This window comes from Haemaphysalis longicornis, unplaced genomic scaffold (assembly GCF_048455015.1).
Source record: "Haemaphysalis longicornis isolate Haplotype H1 unplaced genomic scaffold, Haemaphysalis longicornis Haplotype H1 scaffold_161, whole genome shotgun sequence".
Lineage (NCBI taxonomy): Eukaryota > Metazoa > Arthropoda > Arachnida > Ixodida > Ixodidae > Haemaphysalis > Haemaphysalis longicornis.
The window spans coordinates 447,410-466,502 of NW_027526267.1; the positions used below are offsets into that span (position 1 = coordinate 447,410).

At 44.6% G+C, this 19,093-nt stretch overlaps 1 protein-coding gene across 5 annotated transcripts; it reads left to right on the forward strand.

The window, feature by feature from the left end:
* The first annotated feature begins 1,267 nt into the window (after window positions 1-1,267).
* LOC144166270 (uncharacterized) lies at window positions 1,268-12,355 on the forward strand. Of its 5 annotated transcripts, XM_077695812.1 has the most exons (5): window positions 1,268-1,483; window positions 3,199-3,542; window positions 4,042-4,109; window positions 5,729-5,807; window positions 12,033-12,355. In XM_077695812.1, exons 2-5 carry the CDS (start codon window positions 3,525-3,527, stop codon window positions 12,243-12,245), a joined length of 378 nt encoding a protein of 125 aa, XP_077551938.1. In that variant the 5' UTR covers window positions 1,268-1,483; window positions 3,199-3,524; the 3' UTR covers window positions 12,246-12,355. The 5 variants fall into 5 exon arrangements, 3 of the variants coding, with proteins under 3 accessions (XP_077551938.1, XP_077551939.1, XP_077551937.1); XM_077695813.1 differs by lacking the exon at window positions 12,033-12,355 and having other exon boundaries at window positions 3,163-3,542; window positions 5,729-6,168; XR_013321618.1 differs by having other exon boundaries at window positions 1,269-1,483; window positions 3,163-4,109.
* Window positions 12,356-19,093: the final 6,738 nt, after the last annotated feature.

The window sequence follows — 19,093 nt, forward strand, 5'->3', positions numbered from 1 at the left end:
TGCGCTGAGTTTATCATCATCATCACCACCGTAAGCCCTCCCATTTGATAAAGCTGGCTTTCCTGCAGTGCGTACAGCCGTAAAAGCGCCATGAGTGGGCATAGAGAGGTTCACTTTAACAATATTTTTGAATATGTCGTATCAGAAAGCAATCATCTACAATACATACCATACCTGTGGTAGCCAAATTATTTTGTTCTTACAATTGTCGGTAACTATGGGGGAATGGAAATGCTAAAGTGTGCAAAGACTAGCAAATATTTTAACATTGCATAGAAACCACATGTAACAATAACACAATATACTTAATATATACGAATTAAAGTCTTTACTGCAATGCTGTTCAATAAGGAGAATAAGGAGAAAGTATGATTGACATTGCTTCTGTATATGATTTAAATGGGTTGTCTATTTTTTACGTTAAAAACATTGCCAACTGTGCACCGGATAACGCTCTGCGAATAAGAACACGAATAAAACTATGCTTCGTAATATATATTGCTACGCAACTAAATGGCCTTCTCAGGAACCCTACAAAATAGGCGGGAGAATATCAGGACGTGTGGCGTGTACGTAACTAGCTTTTGCGCCACAATTCTGCCGCTCTACAATTCAGCCTCTCTATGCACGATGTTGCGTGCCTGCTTTCTTGCAAAGCTTCGTTGTCGTGCAACAAAGCCTACTTTACTGCAGATGTTATTCTCATTCGCGTTTTACCAATTAAGCAGTATGTTCACTGCTTCATGTGCCACTAGTAATTTTGTACATTAAGTACATATCGATGTAAGGCATCGCACTTGCGCGCGTACAGAGCTCTGGGTTCAGATGTCGTGTAAACTTACACCAAGCTGCCCGACCAAAAAGCAGAATTCAAGTGTTAGTCATTCAAATTCTTACTTGTAGTTGCTTTTATTCAATAAAAACTACTTCATATTGCGACAATCTTTTTATTTAAATGAATAAGGCACGTTGCTCACAATTATTATATATTTGAACCTGTGTGCGAGCGTCGCCTCTTTTAGTGCGTTTAAAAAAGCCGCCAAGTTGTCACGTGACTAATTTGCGTTCGTTTTATAAAAACTTCTGTACATTACGTAAAACGTACATATATAAAAAGTTCCTGCCAGAACCAGATTTCTTTTGTCTAGCGTTTGCTTTAAAACTCAATAACAAGAATACAAATGCAAATATTTTAGACAACGCGAATCAATAGAATCCACTGCGAGCCAAGTAGAGCAAGCCAGTGAGTGGCGCTAGAGTGTGGCGCGAAGGCAGCGGGGCGAGTTGACGCATTTTTGTCGAATTCGCGTATCAAAACCGCTGCGGGATGGAAACGGCGTGACACCGGTATGAAATTTACTGTGCGGAATTCATTGCGCACCGCCTGAAATCGTCTACTAGAGTTCTTCAGTTCGGCAAGTCGACGGCGGGCTACGGTTGAATGCGAAGCCGGAACAAAGGCTGTGTCATCGTGTTTTTTCACGTGAGTACTGTCCCTGCTAATAATACCAAGTGAAATAGTTGTCTCGGTTAGCTTTCCGGACACATGCCGAAAAAGTTGCATATGCTGTGCTTGTTTGCTTGCTGCCTGGCGCCTCGTAAGCATTGTGAAATCTCTCCTTCGCCCCCTCCTCCCTATTTGAGACTGTTCTAAGCTATCGCGCTCGCGAGACCGGCTGCCGCCGCCGCGACCGCCCTTCCTCGCGGCTGCTCGCGGTCTGCGGGCCGCGATATGCGTCGTGAAACTGCCGTACTCCCTGTTCTGTGGCCGTACTCGCTCGCCAACGCGCCCCTACAGCGTACGCGTTGACCGTGTGCTGGCGGCGTTGTCGGGAAAAAAAAGTTGGCAAGAGGTGAGGACGCAGGAAATGTAGTTAAACAGATGAGAATTTGCAATGTGCAAGGGGGAGAAAATAGTATGCAAATGCAGGACACGGAGAGAGAGTTCGGGCCGCGCGACAGCGAGCGAGTACGGCAGTTCCACAACGCCTGACGTTGCCAAGCTTCATGAGCTAATGACGAAGCCCGTCTTTGAGTTCACGTAGAGTTCACAGGGGCACAGAATTCATATACGTGGAAATTGGAGGTGAAAGGCGGACATGTGGCCTCGCAGGGAATTAAGTCTCGGGGTGTGTGTGTGGGGAGGAGGGGTATTTTACAGCGCCTACGAGGCGCCTGTTCTAACTTGTTCATGCCGTCCGTATTCTTCAGCACACCCTCCTTTTGCCCTCGTCCATTAGCCCACGTCAAGCTTGTCTCTAGCTCTACTGTTGTGTTCGCTGTCTAACGGCTGCTTTTCGCACCGTCGGTCGCAGAAAACCATTTGACTGTTGGGCGGAGCGGTACAATTCTGTAAAACACGGCGCTAGTTTGCAATGGCAGGCTATTCAAACGTGTGTCAAGTGTTCCCTTTTTATTCTGTAGTTTTCTTCTTTGACGTTTCGTGAAATAACAAACCGAACTACAAAAATAAAACAGTACATGGGGGGTGTAAATCATTTTGAACCCTTTGGTGCAGCGTCATTTTTAACACTGGTCTGCCCGTATAAGCAAACTTGTTGGGACCGTTTAGTGTCCTTTTTATGGGGAAAAGCCATTATGAATGGCATATTGGCATGTATTGTCACGTTCGCGCGATATTTGCAGGTAAAGAAAAGAGGCCCCAATGCAAAATGAATCCTTTAATATAGGCATCAAAAGAAGCCTGGAGCATGCTAAATATTCTTTTGAAGATAGGTTGTGCTTTTTATGGTCACATAGACGGACACAAAAAAACTACGTACAATTTTACGAGTAGACGGCGCCATCTTCTCGTGAAAGCGGACGTTTTTCTTGTGCCCGTCTCTGTGATCGTAACAAGAGCAATTTTCCTTCAAAAGCTTACACCAATTAGCCCGACATAAAGCTGTGCAAAATATTACATGTCCTGATCACACACTCAGAGTGTACTTTCTGTATTTAGTGAGTCGCCTGTTTGCGTCATTATTGTCTGCCAGACATGTTGTCACTTGGGCATTACTCCAGCGTGCAGACCAGTGTTGCACAAGTAGACATGCTTCAGCACTCTTCCTGTCACCCTCATCTTTTGCGCAGTCTTTCAACTAGCCAGCAACCAAGTCTTCATCTTCCCTCTCGTTATATTTTGTATGTACTGTATTTCAGAGCCATAAACACATCAGCTTGTCTACATTAATTAAGGAGGAGGTGCTCAAGCAAGGAACAAGGTTCGGGTGGAGGCCGATCGCGGAACCAGAGGACTCTGAAGCTGGTGAGCTAACCAGGACTGGAGATGGGCCTGCGGATTCTGTGTACCAGAGGTTCCAGACGAGCGAGTTGGCTTGCAGACAACCGGGCTCGGTTCTACACCTGGCCGCGGTTGGTGGCCACGGCCCAGGATGGATCACCACACCTGCCATGCAGGGCGTGGTGCTGCCTGTGCTGCTTTATCCGAGCAGTACATGCATTCGGGGGCCAATGCTCTGCTGCAACCTGGACCAACGATGACCCGCGGCACACATCGCTGAATGGGGCTTCTCGTGTTGGTGAGAGCATTTCCGTTTTTCTCTTCGCTTGAACTGGATTTCGGGGGCTGCACGTTGACCCTTGTGTCCTTGTTTGGTGCTAAGTTTCCCTTTCACCGTTCGCCATTGTAACTCATTCTGTTCCCTTTCTCCCGAGTTCCGTGTGAACGTGTCACACTCCTGCAAGGCCAAGAGAATCTTCGCATCAACAATTAATTTTTCCCGAAAGGTTAGAGTGTCAAGCACCATACACTTGGCTGTTTGGCATGGAAAGACCCAGCATTTGAAACATGTCATAACAGCAGGTAAAATCTTGCAGGGCTGCAGATTTTCATCGACATGGCTGTGTGAGGTTATGCGGGTTTGTAGTAGGTTTCAGGGGATATAAAATTTGCTTGTGCCTGCTTTGGACTGGCCCTTGAGACTTCGAATTGCTTGTGCGGTTGACGTCTGTGTAAAATTGTCATTTGTTGCAACTGCTCCTGCCCTTACTTTTTGCCTTCACCTTTGGCTCTATCAGGTATGGCTGCTCTTAATCCTCAAGTCCTGTGGATGTCCATGCTCACGGGGTACTTTGCCTTTTTGGAGGTTTGTATTACACTTGTCTCTATCTTAGTTCTTTCAGTTCAGCTCGTAACCACCATTTGCTCTCGTAGAGATCGCATAAATATTGTTGATTTCAAATTAATTCCAAATAACGGTTAGCTACTGTTATTGCACGAAGGCATCTTTGGATGTTAAAATGCTGTGAAAATTGTTAAAAATTGAACCTTGGTGTCACTTCTTTTTTATTCCCAGAGAGGTTGTGTCAGTTTTGTGCTTTTTGTTTACGCACCAAAGGCTTCACATAAAAAACCCAAAGCTTCATAATACTAATGGGTCATTCCACGCGAAACGTTCTGGCCCAAAAATTGGCCACCGCCAATTCCGTTGAGAAAAGCAGGTGAAGGAATCCTGAAATACTATGAATACGTCGAAACCTTCATACAACAGCTGTTGAAACCCTAACCAGGATTTGAATATTCAGACAGATTTGATCAGTGGACAAAGCTTCCTCAAGGCAATATTACACTAAAATATTGCCGAGCACGGCAAACACTAGTTCGGAAAAGTTTTTTTTCCACCCTCCGGTTTTGTGAGCAATGTAACCAACATAAATGAAAACATGCAAACCAGTTATTCTCGATAGCACAAAGGCAAAGGAGACTGGGAGAGGGTAAAATAGGGGACAGAAGAAAAGGAGGGCTGGTCAGCCTTAAGAGCAGAAATTGACAAAGGGAGCAATAGAAGAATGGAAACTTGAAGGGAACAGTGCAACATCGCCTTCCCGGAGGGCTCAAATTGGTGCGAGGGGCCAAATATGGCCTACCGTCGAAACAAAATCTAAGTAAAATTATCAGGCTAGATAGAAGTTGTTCCAGACGGAGTTCACTATGTGTGGTGCGGCTTCTGTCTTCACTTGCGGCAACTTTTGCTATGTATATTGCACATCTGATATGTTTAATCATTGTTGTGGGCCACAACACAGGAAGAAGCAGTTTTCCTCCCTTCATTGACCAGGGCAGTAGTCTGATGTGAAGTGAAGTTTAGAAGCGAACACATGCCCAGAAAATGCTAGGAAAACACCTAAGAGGACGTGGTGGAGAAGCGCCACTCTAATGTAGCAGGGCCGGCAGAAGTCTCTTGTCTGTCGACATTTTTTAGTGCTAGCCCATATTGCGTCTCTCATGCCAAAGCCTCAGTGAGAAATTTGAAAATATTCTGTGTTGCTTGCGTATTTCTCACTAATGTATTTCCGGCTTGGAAGGGAGCCGAGTGAGTACTGAAAAGCTAGTTCTTTCAAACTAAACAAAGCTGTATTCAGTCTTTATGGACCCTTTACTGCATGTGTTATTGCTTGCTTGCTGCAGAAACAGTGCTGACGTTGTCATCTGTGTGTTTACAGAAATTTCGCGTTTTTCACAAACTTGTAATCCAGTTCCACTTCTAATACTGCTAAATGAAAGTAGTGCGGAAGTAGAGACCCTGATAATAAAGCAATTGTTAATACACCGTGAAAATATGAGGAACGTAGCAATTACCACATTGCATTTGTTAAGCTGGAGCCCTGTGGATATTTTTCCTTATGGCCTCTTCTATACTCTTTTGTTGGTCCCCCACATCTTATTAATTTCCATGTCAGTGATATGTATATTTTTTATCATTAGATGCAAGAGGGGTGGATACACTGTCCTGCGGCCTGTTTTGCTGAATGAAAGTGGTGTCGAAGCCTTCAGAGAAGCACTGGTAAGTACAGCAGTAATTACTTTTAATGAAATCACTTCGCAGGAGCTTTGGAAAAACTGAGTGTTGCTTCTTTGTGTGGTTTTAGAATTTTTAGAAAAACGGTTGTGTCAGCGAAATTGCTTAAATTTCTTGGAATCGTTCCCAGTCTTCAAAAATCATCTATCGATTTCTCTATAATCTCGCTCCGAATAATCTTCAAAAAAAAAAAACCCGAAGAAGCAGACAAAAAAGGCATATTGTGAGCTACTAGCTACCAACCTTCAAAACAACTACCTGGTCTGATAACCACGCCACCACTGTGACACCGTGACACACCTCCTAAATTTCCCATACGGACCCTGGCATCAATGAATATCTTTATGTGTGGGTGGGTTTTGTAATTTTAAGCTATTTTGGCAGTGATAACGCTCGTTTCTCACGAAATGGTCTTCCAGATCGGCCTAGTCATGCTAATACTACAAGCAATTAGGTTAAAGCTCCCATATTCAACTCATAAAAAGCTCTCACACAGTTGCAATTTCAACAACTTCAGCCAACGTAGTCATGAATAAAATGAGCCACTAGAAAAACAGTTGTCTTTAGTAACAGTTTTCTAAGAAAAATAGCTTGGTTGAATTTGTCTCATGACAGCTGATTAAAGCTATAGTTTAAAGGTAATTCTTTTTCTGTGAACGAAGCGATGCTTCCTACTACTAAAAGCTGTCCCGAACATCAAAACGCTCGAGACGGCCCGAAAATCCAGAAGCTGCCGTATGCATTGCGATGCTCGCTAAGTACACTACTTCTGGCGTTGACGCTGATATCTGCTAAGAATAGACTTCGGAATATGGCACGCAGACAGGGCGTTAACTTTCTTTTTATCACAGAAAGTCTACCAATTTTTGGGGTCTAACAAAACATTTTTGTGTAAACATATTGATTAGGCACATTCTGCATCAGCTCAAAATGCAGATTATTCGATGCCCTTTCCAACAAGAGCAGATTCGCAAATTAACAAAATCAGTTTTTGGCCAAACGTTGCAAATATGGATAAGTTGTGTATATCAGTTCGCAAATAGTTTAAAAAGTTTGGAGTATAATTTTTGCCAAACATAAAAAACACATCTTGGAAAAAAGTTTAGTTGCCCAGTACAATTTGTCAGATATGAAAAACATGTTACCATGCGTGGTGCCCTCGTTCTGCAGTGAAGCCCTACCTCTGTTTCAGAATATGCAATTTCGGATAGTTTACTGAAAAAAATCGGGTGGTTTGGCATTATTAGAGGCACTACTTGTCCCCACATGATGTAGAAACATCTTGTCAATGGTTGACATCGCATTAATGGTAAGGTAAAATTTCGGGATAGGACAAAAACTGCTTGGGGCTGAAAACAAAACTCGTTCACTGTCAGTTTACTATCATGCACCTGTTGAAGCTTTCACTTGCTGGTTGTTATAATCTTCTGGCTCACTTTTCTAACCCTGCTTTCAGGAATGAGGTGCGATGCACTGGAGCAGTGCCCAGCTAGCTATCCCCGAGTAACTGTTGCGTGACAAATGAAAAAGGCGTTCAGCTCTATGAGCCTCCTGCATTGCACCTCCACCTAACATTTTAGAAAACAAACAATACCAAACTTGTGGCAGACTGTCAGAATATGTAGTTCTACTGAGGAGCAACTCTAGACCTCCGAAAATATCCTCGTACAGAATCAAAACTGAAGCCAATTTTAAGCTCTCTCCTTGCCTTAACTGATGTCCGATGACTTGAGGTTATCAATTGACTTTCAACTGGAACTCTTAAGGCATTAAGGCAAATCGGGTTGAAGTTCTCTGTCTAGTAGTGCCAAATGTAAATTGCACAATGCAGAAATGAAACAAATGACAGGAAAAGGGCTGAAAATGCTAAGTGCACTTGTCAGACATGCGGAGACATTAACGAATACTTTGACTGAAAAAAAGCTACCCGTCCTCTAAACCAAAGCTCACTAGTGCATACCTGGTGTCATTTTCTGGTAGTTCTCACCTTTAAACGCAGTCGGATTGCAAAGCTGACGACATCATTTGATACTTGACTTCTGTGAGCCATTTGATCAAAAAATCTAATGGTAATGCAGCGTAACCACAAGTGACATCCTTTTTTGTATAGCGCAGCAGCCATGGCACCTATCGAAACAACACATGCTGCTCAACCCTCAAAAACACCGTCAGAAATTTCAGTGTAGCCAGAGCAGGAAAATTAGAACTGATTCTAAAACTGCAGTGCCTAGACTAACCAGTGGGATGCGTTAGTTGCAAGAGAAATGACAACATGGATATCAGGAATATACAGCATTGATGATCGGTGATCGGTGCTTTATATTGCCGATTTTGTGATGTTGTAGTTGTTTCTCATGTACCACGGTGGTTAGTCTAGACACTACACGTTTAGGCAACCTTGAGATTTTCGGCAGTTTTTTGCAAGGTGAGGTGTGTATGTTTTCTCAGAAGGGAGCGTTGCTGCTGCGCTTGATAAAAAAGCATGCGACTCGTGGTCATGCTGCATTACCATGGAATTTTCTTGACCAAAAGTCTTCCAGCAAGCCAGATAACAAATCATCTTGCCAGTTTTGCAATCCGATGGCAGTGACAGATGATAATTATCTGGAAATGACACCAGCTTTCCACTACTGAGCTTTGGTTCAAAGAAAGGCTCGTTTTATTTTGTGAAAGCTTATTTCTGAAGGTTCCCCGCATGTGTATCAAGTGGACCTGGCATTTTGAGCCACTTTCCAGCAGCTTTCATTCTGATTGATTGATTGATTGTAGGGTTTAACGCGCCGACGCAACGCAGGCGATGAGGCGCGCCGTAGTGGAGGGCTCCGGATTAATTTTGACCACCTTGGGGATCTTTAACGTGCGCCGAAATCTCGTACACACGGGCGTTTTTGCTTTTCGCCTCCATCAGAAAAGCGGCCGCCGCGGCCGCGAATCGAGCCGTTTTCATTCTGTTTGTGTGTTGCAAACCTAATATTTCGTGCTACTACGCAGTTACCCAACTTCACGCCGATTTGCCATAGCACCCCCGTCGCCCTCTACTATTCCTCGAAAAAAGAACGCCTTTTGTGATATCGCTTCACTCATGCCCTACTTTTGCGATAACAGCTCCAGCTGAAACTCAAAAAATAACACCAAGTCATCGGATATCAGCTCAGACAAATAGAGATTTCCAATCAGCCTTGAACACTGCCAGCTGTTCACTGGCCAGTTTTGTTAGTACGAGGCTATTTTTGGAGGTCTAGTGTTGCTTCTTACGGCGACTGTCTATTCTGGCAGTCTCCAAAAGGTTTGATATGGTGCCTTTTTGAAAATGTTAGGCAGCACTCTTTTCGCCGTGCGAAAGCTTGCTGGGCACAATTCTAGTGCATCGCAAGTTATTCCTGCAAGCAGGGCTACCATAGCGAGTCAGAAGATGACAATAAACCGCAAGTGGAAGTTCTGGTAGATAAGTGATGATCAGAATGTCAACAAAAATGCACCAATGAGATTGGTTTTAAATTCCAAGTGGATTTTTTGGCATCTCTTGCTTGCCGTGAATCTGGTGCTTGCTGTAGTCCTTAATAAGATGTTTTTACATCACGTGGGGACTAAGTTGGGCCCCTAATAATATCAAACCATTTCAGAGAACCATCCAAAATTGTGTATTTTGGAATGAATGTTCGGCTTCACCACGAGACGCGGGCACCATGCGTGCAAGCACCACGTGGGCACCACGGGGACAAATTAATTTTCACTAGTGAATTTTTTCTTGGACAGGATTTTTTAATGTAAACCTTCAAAGTGCGTATTCTAAATTTTTTCCACTATTGGTGGTTTGTTATACACAACTTCTTTTTTTTCATTTTTCTTTGCGGTGACAAAATTTTGATTTGGGTTTTTTTTTTGCGATCAATATTTATGCAAACATTACACAACTGATGCTAGCAAGGGCGTTGAATCATCCGCATTTTTGCCACTGCACTATGTGCCTAACCACCACATTTAGCAAAAAGAAATGTTTTCTTAGAGCCCTGAAAACTGGTCAATTTTCTGCGGTAACAAGAGTTGAAATCAACGCTGGTGTCAGCTTTACTGCATGACTCTGAATTTGTGCAGAGAAGCCCCTCTAGTGCATGAGAAGTTCGAGAAGAAAAAATTCGACATCCAAAGTCAATAAATTGGGATAGGGAAACTAATTCTTGTGGCATGTCCCATCAAGGCTGTAGTGTCAGCTATACTGCATCGCTCACAACTCGTGCAGAAAAGCCCATCCAGGGAATTAGAAACTTTGGAACAAGTTTTGTGCCAAATTTAATTATACGAGAAGTTAAAAAATCAGGGTACAGAAACTAAACGCGTTGACAATAATTCAAATAGACAAGTGGTTTAAAATTTTTTCTTGTGGCCACTAAAAACATGAAGAAACCGAGGCACGTAACAAGGCAGTGGTGCCCTTTGTACTGACAACTTAGGTTTCTTTTCCATCAGTAATAAGTGTGGTCTAGATAACTACAACTGTAAGCATTATTTAGTGCTTCATGCTTTCACTTAAAGGGACCCAGAAAAGCCTGCTGTAAGAGTTATAAAATGCCTGTATTGTCACGTAGCACCAATATAGCGATGCAATGCCATTGGAAGTATTGATCTACATTCAGTATTAGCTGCGCCAGAAGCAATTAAATGCACCTCTCCCCACTTGCCGATCGACTCCTCCTCCCTCTCTGCCTCCTTCAAAGCATTCCTGCGCCTAGGCTCGCGTCAATCACTGCGGACCCGCCTTTGCCGCCTTTGCTTCGGGATCGCGCAGGAAGGAGGAAGAGCAGCCGGAAGCCAATGGCAGTGACGCCGCCGGCGGCCGACCTTGCCGGCGATTGGGCGAATCAGGGGGCGCCTTCGCCGTTGCGTCAGCAGCGATCGCCGTTGCGTCACCCGCGGTCGCCGTTGCGTCAGCCGCGGTCGGCTCGCTGCAGCGTCGCACTCATCGGCTGAGAAAGGCGATCTTCAAAAATTGTTTACAAATTATCTGTACAACGTATGGGGCTCAAACTTGGCTCAAAAATCCCCCGTTATGTGTTCTACCACCTGAATGCATTTGATTGCCACCTTCACAAAGCTTTTCGGGGTCCCTTTAAGCTAAAAACTGTTGAAGGAAAAAACTGAACGTGGTGCAGACATTGCATGCAGAGTAGAAAATATAGTCAGCGTATTGAATAACTTTAAAAAAGCGTCAAAGTTAATCAGTGAAGCGTAGATAGAAGGTTCAGGCAAATTGCTATCAAGCCTAAAAGCAAAAGAAAAGCGCAACAAGCAGCACACCCAGCGGTTTTTGCCCAGGGAATGGGGGGAATCTATGATGTGTCGTTCCCATCTGGAAAGTCGATGTATCCAATTTGTCCCTTGGCGTTTTGCATGTACCCACTCATTGCGAATCATGCAAGTACAAGCCTTTCTTGGGCCAAGTTTGACTTCTGCAAAGAAGCTAAAGCACTGATTTGGGAGCTTTTAGATGTTTATTACATAAAAAACAGGAGCACAGTGAACCTGTATTGCAATGAGCTTGAATATTTAGAAACTTCACTATGATTCCTTTGTTACCATTGTGCGGCCCACTATTAAAGGGTGTCATTTTAGACGATGCACTCAATAAACTTAGTTGCAAGCAAGTGCTTGTCCTATCATCTTCTTTGTCATGTGCTATGGACTCGACTTTTTAAGAACTGTGTACCAACTTGCCTCATGCTTTTTACTGAACAGTTTGAGTTAGACTTTGTACCCCTCCAGTGTTTTGCAGTGTGGAGCATGCCCTTTGTGCAGCAGGTGTCTCAGTTCACTTACTGCTTTGTTACACGTGCTGCCTTTAAGCTTTACATAGATATTTTCATACCATCAAAAGGGGGGAGTAGCAGCCTTTTGCACTCATAAATTCTTAGTCTCCCTCCCTGGAGCTTTCAGATCCTCTTTATGGATGCAATAATTTTTGAAGCCTTTGCATTTCTGGGGTGTCCATATGTGACTTCATACATTATACATATGTTCCCTCATACAAAACATTTCATAACAAAAGCCAAATGGTGAAGCAAGGAAATGTAATGGCAAGAGGTGTGCTCCTCGCCCTCTCTTTTGTCAGGCACTGGGCAGTTAGCCTGTTGTTGATGATTTTACTGTGCTGGCTACAATTTCATTTTGCTTTTGTCATATCGTTCAATTTCTTTTCATTGATATTTCTGGCAGGTCCGAGACAAGGCCTGGTCCGACACGCCAGGACCCGAGGACACCTTGCAACGCTTGTGCACGGCTTGTGAAGATTTCTGGATTGACTTCATGGACTTGTGTAAGACATCTGCCTTAGAAAAACAGCAACAAGGAAAGAAGCCTTTAAAAATTATTGCAATTTATTTCCACACCAGTTTAACCTTGCACCAGCAGGTATGCAAAGCTGGTTAACACAAAACTTGTTTTTGTGATTTAATATCATGCCTGTTAGTCTAGCAAACCTGCGTTGTGACAAGCCATAGCAAGCAGTAAAACATGCTTAGTGTATCTGTATTTTTAGGCTATTTGTTGGTTATTTTGTGGTTTAAAACAGCTGATACCCTAAGCTGGCTTTTCATTCAATGTGTATCACTTTCGTCTTTAATAAAATAATTTTCAAATACTTTTGGTTTGCTTTGCTATACTTGTATGAAACTGCTCATGAAGCTGCATGCATGTGGGCTAAAATTGCACTTGCACGTATACTGCAATGATTCCACCAGCAGTATTACTGACCATCTCTGGGAAGGTCACCCATTCACTTCCACGACTCTGTCGCCAGAAGCATCACGGGACTCTTTAAAAGGGGGCGTCCCCACAACTCTTGTTACAGGGTCGCGATGATCATCAGGCAGGGGTCCCGTGACTCTCTTTTTTCTTTCGTGGCAGTCAGTGCTGACTCTAAGGAGGTAGTCACCCATATTCTACTGTGACTACTGCGACGGGGTCCGTGTGACCCCCTTTCAATAAGAGTAGCGTGACTCTGCGAAAGGGGTCGATGAAGAGTCAAATCTGTGGCAAGTAAATACCCCCCAAAGAGGGTCACAGGGACTCCTTTTTTTCTTAGTGTGTAGAATAAAGCCACAGTACAGAGGGAAGTATACATATTGCATTTGGTCTGCCTTAATATTGAGCTTTCCTGCTCAAGAATAAGGCACTAAACATTGCGGGTAGCTACCCTGATTGGAAGTTTGATGCAATGCTGAGAAGCCAAGGGTTTTAAGGTTCAAAGAACTTTTGTGCAGTTGATGTGTTGTACGCCTACTTGCTTTCACTGCATAACACGTTTATGCTGTGCAGTGAAGCTCGAAGGGTGTGCGCTGCAGTTAAGCAAAATGAACATATAATTGAATTTTTAACACCGTTTTGAATAATCCACGTCTAATGATACGACTTCTGTACTGAGATTTTGCTGTAATATTAAACGTTATAAATGGGTGTTTGAAAAATCGGTGGGACAAAAAGTTCAAGTAAATTATCAGCTGACATCGAGCTCAGATGGAATGTCTCATAGAACGGAGCTTGGAAAGCACGAATGTTTCATACCGTAATTGTGTGTCATACTGTGCCATATGTGGCTGCATACCTGCAGCGCCATTTGTGAACCGAGGATGACGCATCCTTTCTGTATCCCTTTAGGTGGGTGCTTTTGCAGGAAAAGCTCCTACAGGTAGGGGTGCTAAGTAAGCACCATATGATATTTTAGGCCGAAAAGGGTGTTATAAGGCACCTGTCGTCTGGGGTGCATCACAAAGGGTGCTCCTGCGGCGACAGAATCCAAGCACCCTAAATGGTATAAAATGTTCTGTTATGAGGGTGCTCCTGCGACGACAAGCCGAACGCACCCTTTTGGGAGTAAAAATGTTTAGTGTGCACTGGCACTGTGGCGACAACGCGCGCACACTTGCGCGTGGCGCACCATCGCCCATTTCACCTAAAGGGAAGTACTTACCTGAACTGTAAATTATGTAATTGGAACATTGGTGTAAAATAAATGTCTTCCATCCGCACCCTGGGCATTTTCCTTTGTCGCCACTACTCATCCTGCCCAACAGAAACGGTGTCGAGTTGGCGCGACGGCGTTTCAGTATCGTGAGCGTGCTCAACTAGCTCAAACCCACGGTGGTTCCTGGCAGTGTGCATGAGTGCATGCCTTGTGCAATGCTAGGGTAGTGCGTATTGTGAGGTAGAGAACACAGATCTGATGGTCATATCTAAGATACCCTTCAAACTGCAGCTCAAGTCGCCGAATGCTGGCTCTCGTGGTCTGTCCTGCTTCCCCCAACCAAAGTCGGAGCTTCTGCTATATACCTAAAACCCCAGGCAAACAACCACTCTCCATACTCTCCCTCATCACAATCAATACCTCCAACGGTCAACCCACTCCAATGGTTGATGGCATCACGTTTCTACCTGGTTTCCTTGTACAGGCAAACAGATACAATGTATATTCTCTCCGTATCCTAGAAAAAGGGGTTTACCAGACTACACGACTTATCTCTCGCATAGCTGCAAGGAAATGAATGCGTATATAAGGTTCCTCGAGAACTGGTCACCAGACAGCCCAGTGACAGTGCTGAATCTCCTGAACGGTTCCCCTATAGGGACCGCCTCTTGACCTACTGGTCCGTATTAAATCCCTACCGACTGTCCAGAGCTCGCTTTCCACCACCCGACACCTCCCTCTCCTGCCGCCACGCTGCAGTACGGCGCCAACATCAAACAACAACCTTACCCACCCCTGCCTTGGAATTGCTCTACTACCCTAAGCTGAACTCTAACCAATGTCCTCTTTGCCATCAGTACACACACCTACAACATGTTATTGGTCTTGCGAAGGAAAACCCCTACAAAATCTTAAAAAGCACCCCATTTTTGCCAAATTACGAACAAGGAGCCGAGGGAGGCCACGCTGCTCAGCGCAGACACTCTGACTTAAGGAAGACACCACAGAGAACTATGTGAATACTGCCATTGCCGGAGGGACATTGAAGTCGACCTTAAAATGGTACCGGCCAGGGCAACAATCACGTTTCATCTGATATTATTAGATCTGGTATGGAAGCTGAACTTTGACTGCCGCTATCCTACTGGTGTTTTATGTGGTTTTCTTTTGCGCATGCTCCCGGTGAACACGCATGTATATATGAGACCATGCTTCTAAGAAAACCAGTTGCGAGTAAGCGCTTGTACCGTCGCCCTCCAGTTGTTGTCCTCCTCGCACTATAATTATTAAGCAGAATATTAGGTCGCACCTTCATCATATTCCGCTTCCCGTAAATGGAACCCCACCATGAAATATGTAGGGTATTTATTATTTCCGGTTACCTATATTACACAGGCGTAGAGGCTCAAATGTTTTGCCCGGCGTGGTATGAAGCCTGCAATAGCGCGAACAAAATGCAGGACACTAGGGTAGATGGGTAATGGCCTACCCTGCTTGTTTCAGTATATTGGTCGTTTTGTTTCCAAGACGATTCCGTATTTTATTACCCGTACAATGACTTATCAAATACTGAATAAATGAGAATTTGGCGCTAAGAGGCATCAATTAAAGATACAATATTTTTATACTCTAGAATGTTGTGCGCGCCCATTTAAGGTGTTTTTTTTTTTCGCGTGCGGCCGGTTTGCGGGGCTAGGGACTCACCAAATTACGTACCAAATGGCAAGCAACACGTGTTAAAACTTATTTCAGTTTCCGTTGTTCAGCCCAGCGCACACAACTTTTTATGCAAACTGCTTTACGCAGGCGTACAGCCATTTTCCTCGCATGTATATGAGATTTTAGTTCCTAACAGAACCCTGTGAAAAATTCTCACTTCTTTTTTTCACTGAAGTCATGTATATGACATTTTAGTTCCCAAAATAACCATGTGAAAAGTTCTCACCTCTTTTTTTCACAGGAAAAGTTTGAAGATTATTGCGCGCGTCAAACATAAAAATAACAAACTTATATTATCTTTTGTAAAATTCAAGTCAACGGCAGATACAGAGAAGTGTTCTAAGGGGTTAAATAAAAACATGCAGGCTAAACAATCGGTGGCGAAGTACACATTTCAGTTATGAATAAAAAAATGCCACAAGGGACCAGTCGTCACCTCTAGCCCATAGAGTTTCTCACTAATGGCGAATTCCATTGGGCGAACAGGAGCAAGTGGAGCGAGCAGCCAGAGCAGCACACGGGACTAACGGGGGCGTCTGCTTTTGTTCCGCGAATGAAACATTCGCGCTGCTCCGGGAGCAGTGAAAAGAGGGGGAGGGCGAGATGTCAAGAGTCATGTGACCAAACGTTTCCCGCGCTCGCTTCCCGGAGCATTTCGCGCGCTCGTGATGTCCGCACGCAGTTATTCCTCGCCAGTTTTGCCAGATACGTGCTGGTGGTTTTGTGTCTGCCTTCCGCATGGCGACGAATGAAGAAGCCAATCGGATGTTCATGTTCATGATAAAGGGGTCACCATCGTGTCTCCCAAAAATTACATGCGAGCGATAACAGCGTCCACCGTCTTTTCCAGATACGACTCTACCTTCGGTCGCTGCTCCGGCGGGGTGAACAGGTGCTCGAACATAAACTCTTGCAATGTCAAATCGTCGTCGTCGTCGCTGCTGCTGCTGTCCGATGATGAGCTTGCGCTTGAATCTGGGGTACTTTCATCATCTAAATGTAGCAGCAATTCCTTGTCCAGACGGCCGCGCTTAGCTGCTGCCGTGCGCACTGAGCGACTACCGCGGCTGCTGGCTTCCGCCATTTTTCCTCCGCCACCCGGGGATAAAACCAGAAGTGACGCAAAAGAGGTCATGTGACTTCCTCGGCGTTCCCTGTTACTCCGCCGCTGGCGACGGGGCACCGAGAACTGCTCTCGGCTGCTCTCGGCGCCAAAAAAGTGTTCCTGATCGACCAAAGAAACACAACGCCCCTGCTCCTGCCCGACCACTGGAAGGCGCCAGAACTCGCGAGAGCACTTTGGGTGCAGTTAGAAGTGCTCCTGTTCGCCCAATGGAAAGCGCTATAACTTACCTAGAGTTGAATCTCGCGCTAGCGTCAACGTGATTCGGGGAAGGCGCTCTACGCCTCTATGAGTGCCGCCATAGTGTGTAGTTCGGCCGGAAGTTCAGCGTGGCATGGCCGGCAACGACTTTGTGGCTACGCAAATTGAGTTTTTGCTTAAACAATTGTTCCCAAAAGTGCCGCTGTTAACAAATTTTACTTTGTATAAAATGCTGTGTTCCAGTGCTTAAATTAAGGACTGAATTTGAGGGTTAAAAAGAAAAACAAAACAAGAGTCTTGCATATGGCTCACGCCGCCAGATACAGCGGGCGTTCCCGTATATATTTTTATAATATTACATACTCTCAACTGGATGAGGTTTTGTTTGATTTTTTTTTTAATATTAAGCTGATAAAAATATTTAGGTTGTCCTAAACTGTGTTCTTGCTTCCTCTCAATACAGTACCATTATCGTATGCTACGCGTTTTGGCAGGCGAAGCAGATGCAACTTAGATGCAAGAATGGTGCAATCGCGTCGTATTTATTTGCCTTGTCCAGGCAGATATAAATAAACCTAGAGGAGGAGCCTATTACCGCAAGTAAGTCTTCAAGCACGCGCGAAAGCATTATGAAATTCCACGAATGTGTTAAATGACAAATAAATACTGGCTTGTCGAGTAGCTATGTATGTATGCCTCATTGCGCCTGGTCAAGGCAGTGCATACTTCAAGGCGTAAGTAAACGCAGCGGCGGCGACGAGCGATGGGAAAACCGTAACTGAACGTGTGCAGAAAATGGATAGTGTGGGCTAGCGTAGCTTATTTTGTGGCTGTAGTGTGGGTGGCGGCGGCAACAGGCCGCTGGGACCCTCGTTCGCTTTTTGCTGGCCAGAAGCAGCCCACAAGCGAGCGGCAGCGGCGATACAGTGAACTGTAGCGACGAGCGACGACGACAGAGGGCATTGGCGGCAGTGTATTATTTTTTTTTTTTGCTTGTCGCTGTCACCCAGTGCACTCTGCTGCTGTACCTTTCGAGTTACGTTTTTGACATCGCTTGTCGCCGTCACTGCATGTGGTCAACCCTTCATCTTAAGGAACTCGCCGCTAACGCGAGCACATGTGTTAAGTGCTAATCACGCTCTTATTTAGACATATCTGTGATAGCCATTGAATGCCAGAAAGTGGCATCCCGAAAACGGAAAACCATACCGAAAACAGAACACACAATCACTTGCGAGCCGAGAAGCCTAATCCATAGCCCTTTGTACTAGCCACTTGCTGCCAATCCGATTCGCACACTACCCACAAATCCCATGTCGGCGTGCGATCGCAGCGACACTTTCTGGTCTAGGTAATATTTAGAAACTTTATGCCCTAGCCCTCCCACGTTGCTCCCGCTGCACTTGTTTGCTGTGGTCTCTTGATACATACCTCCATTGCTCAGCCCGTGAAACGGCATTTTAACACTCTATTTCCCAGATTTCAGTAAGAATTCTTGCCGAATAAAAAAATGCGGTTTTATATTCTCATTGAGGACCACTAAAATGGAGAACCTACCAAAGCATCTACAAGTACCACGGCTGGTTCAATAGTAACCACCTGAATTCGAATCCTGTGTGCACGGGAGGCAGTGCGTAGAGAAACTGAAAGCTAGAGATGGCGCACTGCCCCGGGTGGGATAAGTTATCTTCTTTATTCACCAGCTTTATTTCACTCGTAACGAGACGTGTGATCGATGATATGAAACGCACCGACATTACAAATCAATACCGATTTTGCCGACTTTCCCTCCTAATACTGATAGTAGCTAAAACGTACCAGTCAGTCAGAATCCGCACAGTGCTACGCAATCAAGTGCACCAAATGGGAACCACATCTGCTTACAGCACAAGCACAATTTATTGTCCACCTTTGCATCGCTTCAAATATTTACAAACATTTTCAACATTGGCTCTAGTGGCTCTACTTTGTTGTGTTTTTTCTGTTGTGACTGCCTCAGTTTCTGCACATAACTTTGCAGGAAGAGCCAGAATTTTGCATAGGAATCTTCCACATGGACGTCTCTTGTATGACGGGGCCCCCATTTTTTAGCAAAAGGTCAAGAATACTACCATAAAAAGCCACACCAAAGACACAAACGTATTCTACAAGGGGGACTCATTCACATGTATGAGAGATATGCTTGTAACAGCTAACTCAAGTTGGTTGACCAGCTTAACAAAACGCAATGTTAGGTACTGCAGCCCACCTTTGTCAACGCGTGCGACGACA